The following is a 13,644-nucleotide window of genomic DNA, read 5'->3' as shown; positions in this document are numbered from 1 at the left end:
TCGCTGCTAAAAAAGGCTCAGGTCTTAAATTGCATTAGAAGTATCATATCCAGATTATAGAAATTAATAATTTCATTATACATTTTTTTAAAAAGCCCTTACCTTCTGTCTTAGTATAAATTCTTTTTTTTCCCCTTAGTATCAAGTCTAATAAGACAGAAGAGCAGCAATGGCTAGTCAATTAGGGTTGAGTGACTTGCCTAGAGTCATGCAGCTAGGAAGTGTCTGAGACCAGCTTTGTCCCTCTAGCCACTGCTACCCCTTCATTATTTAAAAAAAAAAAATTTTAACCTTCCCTTTTGTTTTAGAATCAATACTAAGTATTAGTTCCAAAGCAAAAGAGCAGTAAGGGCTAGGCAGTTGGGGTTAAGTGACTTGCTCAGGGTCATACAGCTAGAAAGTGTCAGAGGCCAGATTTGAATTCAGGGACTTCCCACTTCTAGGTCCTATTCTGTATCCACTGAGCCACTGTGATATTGAAATCACTTTAAAAGACTGATATATATTAATTTAAGGTCGCCAAGGAATTCAGCTATGAAATTCCTAAATGAAAACTCAAGTCAGCAGTCAAACTTTTATGGAGTTTTTAATTATAAACAGGAGGAAGAAAGGTATGAGAGAGAGAGAGAGAGAGAGAGAGAGAGAGAGAGAGAGAGAGAGAGAGAGAGAGAGAGAGATAGAGAGAGAGAGGGAGAGAGAAAGGGGAGAGAAGGGAATAGGGCTTAAATACCCCCTCTGCTTAGCCTGGGCCAAAGGCCCAAGCCCTTAAATAGCTGAGGCAAAGAAAAGAGATTAGTCCCTATCACTCACGTGACCAAAATGGAGAAACAGTCTCAGGGGCCTCCACCTCCAGCCTCCTTCAGAGCAAAACCTCTCAGAGCAAAACCTCCTCTCCCCTGTCCTCAGACCCCCCTATCTTTAAGGAAACCATCTAAGTCCCCTCCCCTCAGTTCTCACATCTACCAATCACTGTCGATGTTTCCCCTGTGTCAATGGTGGCTCTAGCTTAACCCAGGACTGCCCAGAAGTCTGTTTCCTTTGCACATGTCTGTTGAAGGTCATATTCTCAAATAATTAAATCTTGATCTTTGCTGCAGCCCTTCCTAAATCCTGGTACTCTGAGTAGGGTGGAGATTGGAAGTTCCAAGACCTGGTTCTGTCATTCCAAGTATCTCTATTGTATCAATTCTAAAATCAATCATGACTCAAAGAACTTCCTGTTCTATTCTTAAGCATAGGTCAAAGCCCTTTCCATTGTTTAGCAAAAGGTTTCTGTCCTAAAGTAGTCTTAAGTAGGGAGGAGAAGGATCCTCCCATGCCAAGGAGTTTCACATTCCAATAGAGTTCTTACTATCAGTAGGAAATTTTTCAAGTATGAAATTTCCCAATGGGGAAATTTCCAACATTCATAAGTCTAAGAAATTTTAAGGTTTACAGCCACTCAGCTACCCCTCCATTATACACTTTTAAAAAGTTCTCTTATTTTTTATTTGTATATTGTCATGCAAAACACTTCCATACTGGTCATTGTCATAAGAACAAAGTCATACACAACCAAAACCCCAAAATAAAACTAAAGATACACTGATGTGAAAGATGATTCCAACAGTTATTTCTTTGGAGATAGATAGCAATCCCCCCTCATAAGTCTTTCAGGATTGTCCTAGATCATTGCACAACTCAACCAACAATGCATTAATGTCCCAATTTTGCCACATTCCCTTTAACATTTACCACTTTCATTTACTTCCATGTTGGCCTTTCTAATGGGTGTGAGGTGGTACCTCAGCATTGCTTTGATTTGCATTTCTCTAATCAAGAGTGATTTAGAACATTTTTATATAATTATTGATCACTTTGATTTCTTCATCTGAAAATTGCTTGTTCATAGCCTTTGACCATTTGTCAATTGGGGAATAGCTTGTATTTTTTTATAAATTTGAGAAATTAGACCTTTATCAGAGACCTTTGTTATAAAAATTTTTTTGTAGTTGCTTCCCTCCTATCTTGGTTAGATTAGTTTTATTTGTACAAAAGTCTTTTAATTTAATATAATCAGAATTATTCATTTTACATGTTTTAATGCTCTACATCTCTTGTTTGGTCATAAATTCTTCCCTTCTCCAGAGATCTCCCAGGTAAACTATTCTGTGTTCCCCTAATTTAGTTATGGTCTCACTCTTTATATCTAAATTATATATCCATTTTGACCTTATCTTGGAATAGGGCGTGAAATATTGGTCTATACCTAGCTTCTGCCATAGTTTTCCAGTTTTCCCAGCAGTTTTTGTTCAAGAGTGAATTCTTATTCCAAAAGCTGAGAACTTTCTATTTATTAAATGCTAGGTTGTTAGTCATTTACCCCTGTATATTATGTATCTAATTTGCACCATTGATCTACTATTCTATTCCTTGGCCAGGACCAAATTGTTTTGATGATTATTGCTTTATCATACAGTTTGAGGTCTGGTACTACTCAGCCTTGTTCCTTCACATTTTTTTTTGGTTCATTCCCTTGATATTCTTGACCTTTTGTTCTTCCAGATGAATTTTGTTATTATTTTTGACCAATGAATATTTTCTGTTTGTTTAGATCTGATTTTTTGTGTATGAAAAGTGTTATGTATTTGTGTTCATATAATTCATGTGTTTGCCTTGGCAAGTAGATTCCCAGGTATTTTATATTGTTTAGAGTAATTTTAAATAGAATTTCTCTTTCTAACTCTTGCTGCTGGACTTTGTTGATAATATATAGAAATGCTGATGATTTATGTGGATTTACTTTGTATCCTGCAACTTTACTAAAGTTATTAATGATTTCAACTAGTTTTATAGTTTATTCTCTGGTATTCTCTAGGTAAACCATCATATCATCTGTGAAGAGTGAAAGTTTAGTTTCTTCATTGCCTACTTCAATTCCTTCAATTTCTTTTTCTTTCCTTATTGCTAAAGCTAGCATTCCTAGTACAATATTAAATATTATTGATGATAATGGGTATCCTTGCTTCACTCCTGATCCCATATCAGGAAGTCTTCTAACTTATCCCAATTGTAGATGATACTTGCCAAAGGTTTTAGGTATAAACTACTTATCATTTTAAGGAAAGACCCATTTATTCTCTTGCTTTCTAGTGTTTTTAATAGGAATGGGTGTTGTATTTTGTTGAAGACTTTTTCTGCATCTATATATAGTCTGCATCTATCTGCATCTAAATAATCATGTGTTTCTGTCAGTTTGATTATTGATTTGGTCAATTATGCTGATAGTTTTCCTAATCATTATAAAATTTTAATCTACTATCTAGAATATTGAGTTCAGTAATGAATAAATACATTTTTAAAGGAACCTTGACAAACTAGAGGATAGAAATCAAGTGCGGTGATTGATCTGCAGACTGCAGACTGCAGACTGCAGTATTGAAGGAATATAGAAGGAACTGGAATTATTTAGAGGAAGGAAGACTTGGGAAAATGTGACAACAATATGTAATATTTAAAGAGAAAAAAAAGTTGAAAGAAAAAGAAAATATATTTTCTATTGCTCCAGAATGTAAAAGAACTTGTTCAGCACTCCATCTGCTGGGCCAAGCTGCAATGATACTAAGAAAAGGTATGGGTTTAAAGAAGAAAAAGAAGAAGGAGGAGGAGGAGGAAATAAGGATTACTAGTTTGCATGTTTATCTTTCTGGTGAATTACCTTAGAGTACTTTTTTCTTAAAATGTACCAGTTATTTACCTGACAAGTATTTTTAAAATTAGGTTGTTCATTGTTTTTCAAAGAAAAGTAACTTAGATGTTTTGCTGTTGATTTTTCAATATATTACATTTGAAAAGACACTTCTGTCTTTTTTGCAGAGCATTTCTGGGACCCAAAGACCTTTTCCCATATAAAGAATATAAAGATAAGTTTGGAAAGTCCAACAAGAGAAAAGGATTTAATGAAGGTTTGTGGGAAATAGAAAATAATCCTGGAGTCAAGTTTACTGGATACCAGGTAAATCATTTATATTATTTTCCTTCATATCTCATCTCCTAATTTTAGCTTTTATGCTGTAATGATCTTGTGCAGGCATATATTCTTTCTGCTAATTGGTTATTACGTACTAGGAATACAAACTCTATTCCAGAAGACCAGCTAAATCTTTCAGTAAATAGTACTCCTAATGCTGCAACTTACTAACTTTAATGTGTCAGTTTCCATCATCAAAACTTGCTTGGTCCCCTCAGAGTTAGAACTTCTTCATCTGATCATTGTTGTTTAAATGGATACTAGAAGAAATCCTTTCTGCCAGACCTTCCTCTCCAGAACCCTAAATAAGCCAAGCTGTTTCTAAGTAAAATGACGAAATTATAGCCATTTCTTATTATCATTTTAATGTGAGTATGTGTGCCCATGGTACTTTGAACAATGTAATTAGCTGATCTTTTACTATTTTCCAGGCAATTCAGCAACAAAGCTCTTCAGAAACTGAGGGAGAAGGAGGAAACACTGCAGATGCCAGCAGTGAGGAAGAAGGTGATAGAGTAGAAGAAGATGGAAAAGGCAAAAGAAAGAATGAAAAGGCTGGCTCAAAACGGAAAAAATCATACACTTCAAAGGTTATAGAGGAGCTTTTCCCATTGTTGTTAATGTTACATGCATGCTAAAAGGGCACGTTCCCTTCTGGTCTACTTAGTCACTAACAGGTGTTTGATGGGTGCCTACTCTATGTATAGCCCTGAGCTAAGCCCTTTGGAGAATTCAAAAGCTGTAGGCAACATGGTCCTGCCACCAAGAAGTGAAAGTCTAGCCATAGAACAAGATTCTGTATTTGTCATTCTACAGAAATATAAAATCTAATGACATACAACTCACCAGATGAGATAAGCTTAAATGACATTTTAGGAACTGCAATCAAGACAGTGCTTCAAAGTAGGGATGGCAAAGAGGAGAGGAAAGGGGTGTTATTGGTTTTACCATAATTGATTTGATACACAAGCATAATTGAATACTTAAACAACTTTAGTTCTATTTAAATTTTATTTGGTGCCTATTCAATGGTAGATCAGCTATATTTCAAGTATCTCTTACAAATAAGTACTAAATAGTTATCAACTTTCTGTCATATCTTTGGTTTTTTCCCAATCTATTAAATATATTCAAAGCATCAAGCAGATAATAAAGTTTAAATTCAGTATTTTTCCTCTGTACTACTGATAAAAATACATTATTTTACTTTGGATAGGAAGAAAGTAGTCATTTGCAAAATCAAAATCTAACTTTCTTGTTTTGTTTGGTTTTCCTTCCAGCCTTCACCTTCCATTGTGGTTATTATTCTATCAAAAGGACTTAGATTCCATTTAAATTAAAATCTTTTCTAGCTCAGAACTTCATTTCTAAACTCAGATATATTTATTTTGAATAACTTATTATGGCTTAATTAGCTTCCATACAGGATTGGTGACACCTTAAATTGTCTTTATTGGTTCATATAGCATAGATATTAAGTGTAATTACAGATGTGTATGACCTTAAACATCATTGTTTCATTTGGTTATTGGTAAAACAAAAACAAAAGCAAAAACAAAACCCCTAGTGAGGGATTATAGAGTTGGGGACTGGCAGAAAATGATCATACATTAACCCCAAAGTCATTAAGAAGTATTTCACTCATTTACTAAGAATTCAGTTTTTTAAGTTTTTTATTAAGAATTCTAAAAGATAAAGTGGCACATCAAGGTTCATAAAGCACTTTCCTACCAGTAACCACTTCTGAGGCAAGTGGTATGTCATTATCTTCAGTATACAAATGAGAAACTGAGTTTCAGAAAGGTTTGCAAGTAAGAATTAGAAGTTGACCCTAAGTCCAACATTTTTTCCATTCCACTATATTAGTCATGCAAGTTTAAATTCTTGGCCCACAAATAAAAATACTGGAAACTACCCTTATCTTTTATAAATCACAAAAAGAAGGAACAAATTACTTTATAGAATATTTAATGAACATTTATGTAAGAGAAATTATTTTCTCTTCCATGTTAGAGTCTAACAAAAATATGGTCATCACAGGTAAGCTGTGCCAAGATATAGTCTTAATTAAAACTAGAGTAACTATATCTATTCAGCTTAAATCAGGGTTAAAGGAGCTTTGACTTATTTTTAAAAATCAGATATCTAGAGAGAAGCACTATAGCAAAGTAAGAGAGAGAGAGTCAACCTTTGAATTCAAGTTCTGCCTCTAACATACCAATGGTGTGAACCAGGACAGGTCATTTCATCTCTTAGTACCTCAGGCAACTCTTTAAAACTACCTCTTTCAGAGCATTTGCTGATTTGCATTAATAGAGGAAGCATCCTCACTAGGAGAGCCTCCATCAATCAAATCACAGGTCTGGACTAAAAATAAAGCTGGGCATGGTAGGGATATGTGTTCCATTTTGGATTGGGAGGAAGAGTGAAGGGGTACTGATCTACCTAAATTTGGCTCCAAAGTGGTTAGAGGTTTGTTTATTTGTTTGCTTTTTTAAAACCATTTACCTTCCATCTTAGAATCAATACTGTGTATTGGTTCCAAGGCAGAAGAGCAGGAAGGCCTAGGCAATGGGAATTGAATGACTTACCCAGGGTCACACAGCAAAGAAGTGTCTGAGCTTAGATTTGAACCCAGAACGCCCATTTCTGGGCCTGGCTCTCAACTCCCTGAGAGACCTAACTGCCGTGTGATTAAAGGTTATCATCATTTTTTTCTCCAGGTAATATGAACTGAAGATCAAAACTTATGTGATCATTTAACCTAATATCCTAGCCTTGATTCATATTCTGAACATTCTAATTTCCCCAAATGCCTTTTGAAGTTTGTAGTATGAGCTATTTTCTCACATTTGGTCTTTTAGTACAAAATAGTCCTCTTTGGCATTATTAAACATTTCCTATATTTAAAAATTCTTTTTTTATTTGCTAAGAGAATAAAAAATAAGCATTTCTTTTTTCTTATTGTAATAATTTTTAATTATCTAAGTGTGGGGAAAATCAAATTTCTGCTTATATTTATAAATATATTTAAATTGTGTTATCAAATGTAAAAACCACTTCATTTTCACCAAATTATAATTTCCATTTTAAGTTTGATTAGTAGATTCAGTTAAGTGAGATAGAATCTTGTAGAAAATTGAACAGTATTTCTTTTGAGTCACTTATATTTCACATCATATGTTTATCAAGCCTATTCTCTGAGGAAATTGCATGATTTTTGTTGGTTTTGTGGTTAAGCACCAATTTCTTGATCTATTTCAGAGACATCTTTCAGGGACCAAATCACATTTGTCTACAACACAATGAGGGAACTTAGAAATTCTTAAAAGAAAAGTGTTAAAGGGATGTTAAGTGGTCTTCTTTCCTTTAAGGTATATTAGTGTGGACCTACTTATTGTTGATTTGGAGATTATTCAGTAAAAATATTTCTTGCTGAAAAGCCATTAAAAATTTAGACTTTAGCAATGTCTTATTTCTCCTACTCTGATTTCAAGTACTTAATGACAAGAGAAAAGGACTCATCTACCAGCATGATCTTTGGTTCTTAAGTAGGTATAATTGAAATTATTAAAATTCATTATATTAGTAGTTTTTAACAATTGTTTTTTCTAGTGCTGTTCTCACATTGTATCTTTCAGTGCTTAACAAAGTTAAAAGTTTTGTCATGGTAACAAAAGTGGAAATGATAAAAATAGAATACTATCTATTCCATTAATGCAACCCAAATGAGTATTCAATTCAAATAGCCATATTTTGTTTCCCTTTATGGAAAAAATTCTCCATGAGAGGCAACGTCTAACTTAATCTGTTCTGGTTGTATGTTTGGTGTGTATTCTAAATATACAAACTACTCTGAGCTTCAAATTAGAGAATTTTAGTGCTACAAGTGACCTGAGAGATCATTCAGTCCAAATTCTTATCTTCCAAATTATAAAATGAATCTCAAGAAAGATTAAATGACTCTCCCAAGGATATTAAATAATAGTGGCAGTTCCAGGATTGTATAGAACCTGTTTTCTCCCTGGCTCCCAGCTTAGTTTTTTTTTTTTTCCCTTCTACTGCACTGCATTGCATCAAAGAAAGTCTATCAAGCAGTGAATGGCCCCAATGCTAGAGGAGACTTTTTGATGCTGCATTTGAGGGGCTTCTCTGGCTTTTTAACTTGAATTTTAACTTTTGACTCTATTTTTTTAACCTATCTGAACATTTAGAAATCCTCTAAGCAGTCACGGAAATCTCCAGCAGATGAAGATGACAAGGACTGCAAAGAAGACGAAAATAAGAGCGGTTCTGAGGCTGGGGATGCAGGCAATGACACAAGAAACACGTCTTCAGACTTGCAGAAAACCAGTGAAGGGGTAATTCTATGCTTCTACTACTTTCTTTTTATTACATTATAAATCCTTTTGCTTGAGAATCAAGGTCCTTCTATCAGTGGTATTCCTACCAGCAGCAAAATCTAAAAGCAAAATTTTGCACAATAAATATTGCTAAATAGTGAAATGAAAAGCTCTTCTTAAATATGTGTAGATCTGGCTCCCTAGAGTATTATCCTGAGTTCAGAGAGTCTGAAGTCAGAAATTAGTCTAGTGGGAGCTGCACATGATGATTGGAAATTGGCATGTATCTATATATGGTGTTTTTTTTCCTCAAAGGAAGGTGTAACACCTTTCAAAGATTTGTTTAAATTGATAAGTACCACTTGAAGTCTGACAGCAGTATTTCTCTTAATTAAATTCCAATCAATTAAATTTTCAGTAGTATCATTGATTAAGCATTATGGCTCATTTTTCTCAGAATTTATCATTCAGAGTATACCTGGGGACAGATTTTTCCACAGTATCTTTTTTGAATGTACATGAAACTCATGCTAATTTCCAAAGTCACAAAGAGTTCCACCTTTGTAGGAATATTACTAAGAAGGAAAATTTGTTCATGGGAATTTTCCAGCTGTCTGTCCTATTGTCCTGTCTTGCAAGATTAGTTGGTAACCATTTTAAAACAGTAAGATTAATTGGCCATGAGATGGCACTATTTGCATATTCCCAAAATAAAGGACCATACATTACTGTGCCACACAGTTTATTATTAACACAATACTATTAAGTTCTAATTTCAGTTGAGCTCTTTCCCAGACTTCATTTAGCAGAGCAGATGTATTTCAGTAGGGCAGAAACGGTTTTCAGGGTAATATATTTCATAATACAATTATAGAAAAAGGCAGAAGTTTGCTATCTTAGTGCCCTTTTCTCAGAAAATGGCCTGAAGAGACTGGCACACATAAAATGGAAAATTGCCCTATTTTGGAGTAGCTCTGAAAATATTGTTTGTATTTTTTAAAGTGTTCCCAAGTTTTCTCTCGGAAATAAAAAATAAAATGGGACAGAGCTGCAAATGATTAGAGTGTGTTGCAGAACTGTACTTATGCTTCAGTAACTCCTGCATATTTTTGGAGAAAATAAATGGTCCTTTGATAATTTTGAACTTTGCACAAAAAGGTTTTAAACTTTAAGGGCCTTGTGATCTAGAAAAGCTTAAACTTTGACTTCTGCATGAGCCTCAGTTTTTGTTGTTGTGGCTTTGGTTGTTCTTTTGTATCTTGATTCTTCTAAGCAAAAGTAACTCATGTAAATTAGGCTACTAAAGATGTCCTCTGAGCTGTCTTCTGCCTACCTGATTATATATTGGTTAAAAAGCATAGTTTTATTTGCTCTTATCTGGAACAGACACTGAGATATTTAGAAAAGTATTTAGGCATTCAATAATGTGAAAAACCTTGTGTTCTATCCATTCCCTTGGTTGGAGGCAGCTTCATGTCATAGTGAATAATGTTGGACTTGGAGTCAAGAAGAATTGAGTTTGTGTCAGCCACACTAGTTGTGTGACCCTGAGCAAGTTATGTAACCTCATTGTGTTTCAGTTTCTTCGTCTGCAAAATGGTGATAGTGATAGCACCTACCTCCCAGGCCTGTCATGAGGATTAAATGCAATAACATGTCAAATGCTTTAAAAATCATAGAACACACTATAAATGCTGGTTGTTATTATTGTTAATTTCTTAGCTATTAATCCCACTCTTTCTATAAGTCATTCAGGATATTGGCAGCTCTCACTAAATATGGTCTATTTGTTCTACTTTGTGGTGCTTCCTGACAGAAGGTTTTAAAATTTTTCTAATGGAAGGAATAAATCATAAGAGGACTTTGCATTGTACCTAAGGTGCTGGTTCCATATAGGCAGTAAGAGTAGTTTCTCCTCAGAGGTGAGTGAAGCCATGGCAGAGTACCTGGAATATGTGCATGAATTTGCCCTTCAAAAACATTTCTATGTAATATATAATGCAGAAAGCAATAGCTGTAGAACAGCCAGTACATACCATTGTGGATACCAGGGATACCAGTGATGGTAGACATTGCCCAGGATGTGAAGGGCCTGAGCCCAGAGCAGATTTTTTCTGTATAAGACTGATGGCTGGCAGGATACGTACCACAAACAGAACGTTCTCTTTCTCCACAGTAATTGCTGACAAAGCTATCTCTTTATAGTAGCTTTCACGTGGTTTTCCAAATGTCAAATAGTTTTTTAGCATAAGTAAGGAACAGAGACATCACATTATTCCAGATGTCAATAGTTTATTTTGAAAGAAAAAGAGAAAAGAGAGCACTTATAATAGATTGATAACCACATTAATTGGATGTTCCAGCTCATGGTTGGGTTAACCCAAGCTGATAAGAGGTGCTTAGCATTGCATATTGTAGAGTTCTTGAGTATAAGGCCTTTTGACTAGAGGAGCTATAGTGATATGTACAAAGTCAAATGGATGGAGAAAATCAATCAACCAATCTACAAATATATGTTGAGGGCTATCTATGTGCCAGGCTCTGTGGGTACAAATACAAGTACCCTATTCCCAAGGAGCTCACATCCTAGTGGGAGAGACAACAAATACATATATATGTGTGTATATATATATAATATCATAAATAAAATGCTAATATATGCAAAGTACCTGAATGCAGAGTAGTTTGAAAAGGAGAATTGGTAAATGCTTAATTCAAAAATTTGTGCTTGAGATGCATCTTTTTTTTAGTTGAAAAGTCCAGTCATAAAATTTTTATTCCACTTACATCAACTTAACTATTATGCTTGGATTATTCATGAAAATTTCATAAGAAATCAAATAAAGCTAAGCATCATCTCAAGTTATTTTCCTGTTAACTGTTTTTACAGCCACATACATGTTAGAAAAGTATCAAACAAATCAGGAAAGCAAAAAAATTTTTTAAAGGTTAAATACATGTTTATTGTTTTGCTGCTGTTTGATATATAGTGAATTTAATGAACATCAAGCAATTAATTTTTAATGAATCTTATACTTTTGCTCTTAAGTTGCCTAAACTCATTTAAATAGACCTAAAATGAGTATAGCAAAAATAATGAAAAATGAATGGTAGGTAACTTTACAAATGATGGAATGTGAGCTGTTTCTGCCCTTCTCCAAAATAAATTGGACTGAAACTTTGCTCTAAGGAACACATTTGCTACTGTAGTCATAGAGGTATGATTACAAACATCAAGGTTGCATATTCCACAGATACGTATGGAATGGCATATTATATTGATGGGGCATCGGTTCCTGCCACAGCCATGAAGTGCCCACAATAACCACATCTGTGGCACAAACCACTCATGCCTTTCCCCCAGCCATCCAGCCATGAAGGCCAATACATAGGCAGTTATCTTTGCTTAGACCATGGAAGCTGTTTTAACATTGGCCTCCTGAAATTACCACATACCAAAAATGTTATGCTAACCATGTAAAAAGTGTATAAAAATTCCATATCCCCATATTGACTGCCTCAGGTAAAAACAGATGACTCCTCAAATGTTAACTGACTCTACTCCCCTAATTTTAAACATAAAAACCACAAAGGAAGTACAGAACTCCCAACAGAAGTAACATAAACTTGGAATAAATAGTAAACAAAAACTATTTGTGAGCCAGCATGAGTGACAAATGGTCTACTGTATAAATTTTAGAGGGAGGCAGACAAAAGTTGGAAGGATGATGAATTCTCCCCTCCTTCTTCAGCTTCATCTCTTTGGGCATCTGATGTCTGTAATGTCAAGTTGCCTCTCAATTGCATTATTAGTGTGATGTCTTTGTATGATTCTTCACTTAATGTATCAGGTTCAGAGATAGCTCCATCAAATGCTCTTTTCAAGGGAGCAGGCTTTCTCTGGAGAGTTCAAGATCAAGTTCCCGATTCTTATAGGATGTGTTGGTGACATCTCCTTTTTGCTGATTTCAAGTGTTTCTTGATATTCTTATTGGGATTGATTTACTCTTCTTTTTTTGTCATCAGCAGTAATGTTAGCCAAATAATAGTAGTATTCTCCTTTTATTTTCAAATAGAAAACTTTTCTTTCTACTTTTGAAGCAAAAGGAATCAAGAATTTTTTCCATATAGACAGTATATCATTGCAGATATCTCTTAGTTAGATCTCAGCTTCTCTATATTCTGCTGTTTGTTTTTTTTCTCAGCACCTTCTGTCTTTTACTCAATACTTGAAACAATTCTCTGAGATGTCCGTCAGGCTCCTCTTTACAACATTTTTGTAAGCAACAGAGAGAAGATTCTTCACTTTGTTAATTAATTGAGCTCCTTGCTCAGTTCCAGACTTCCTGCAGGTGTTACAATATACATGGGCTTGATGAGAAACCCCTGGTGTCATCCACAAAGAAGAAATTCTAAGCCCTTAAATAAGTAAAAGTAATCCTTTTTTGTATATTCATAAGCCATTTTTGCTTAGAGCAAGGTATTTCTCTGTTCCATTCTAGCCAACTTTTGTACTTCACTAACAAAGAAAATAGAATGTTGTTAACAACCACCTGGATTGTTTGGTGGCTAACAGATATGGAATCTTAAAGTTTAGTAAGGAATATACCCTAAAGTCAATTTCCTTTTTTATTCATGTAAATCTTGAAATTTCTCAGACTTGTGAATGTTAAAAATTTCCCCATCAGGGAATTCTCAATTGGAACAATTCCCTACTGGGAACATGCCCCATTTTGACTGTGAGAACTCGCCAGGATCAGAAATGGGAGGACCTCTACTCCACCTGTACTTAAGACTGCTTTAGGGGAGAAAACTCCTTGCTAAACAATAAAAGTACTTGGACCCATGCTTATGATGAGGCAGGGAGTTCTTTGAGCCATGCCTGTTTTTAGAATTGATACAATGGGATGCTAGGTACCTATAAAGGTTGGGCAACTTGTAAACTTGCCAGGAGCAGAGGTGAAAACTTATTCAGAGGTTTTCTCTTGAGGGGATTAGTCGACTCAGCTGTGTTTTCTCTGGTTCAGACTTACTGAGGGGTTAGTCGACCCAGCAGTGTTTTTAGAATGGGTTGTCCTTTGGAAAAACTCTACTGTGATTGGTAGATGGAAGAACTTAGGGGAGGTGACATAGGAGAAAACCCCCTATACAAGAAAGAGATTTGCTTGAGAATCCTTTTGGAGAGATCTCTGATGAGGATTGCTTGGGAAGAATCTCTTGAGAGAGGCTCTGGAGAAGGGAAGCTCTTGGAGGACAATCTCTAAGGAGGTCTCGCTGGAGCTCCTCTGAGGG

The 13,644-nt window shown here is 35.0% G+C and overlaps 1 protein-coding gene and 1 pseudogene across 1 annotated transcript in view; one reads left to right on the top strand and one right to left on the bottom strand.

The window, feature by feature from the left end:
* The window catches only part of HDGFL3 (HDGF like 3), a 95,311-nt gene that overhangs the window by 60,044 nt on the left and 21,623 nt on the right, over positions 1-13,644 (top strand). Inside the window, exons 3-5 of the mRNA XM_007479239.3 lie at positions 3,856-3,994; positions 4,441-4,599; positions 8,224-8,370. Coding sequence (XP_007479301.1) covers positions 3,856-3,994; positions 4,441-4,599; positions 8,224-8,370 — 445 coding nt within the window. The remainder of the gene's footprint in view (positions 1-3,855; positions 3,995-4,440; positions 4,600-8,223; positions 8,371-13,644) is intronic.
* LOC103101303 (14-3-3 protein zeta-like) lies at positions 10,631-12,868 on the bottom strand (annotated as a pseudogene).

The sequence above is a fragment of the Monodelphis domestica genome, chromosome 1 (assembly GCF_027887165.1).
Source record: "Monodelphis domestica isolate mMonDom1 chromosome 1, mMonDom1.pri, whole genome shotgun sequence".
Classification (NCBI taxonomy): Eukaryota; Metazoa; Chordata; class Mammalia; order Didelphimorphia; family Didelphidae; genus Monodelphis; species Monodelphis domestica.
Note: the sequence above shows the minus strand (reverse complement) of the source record. Positions and strands in the feature narration are given on the sequence as shown.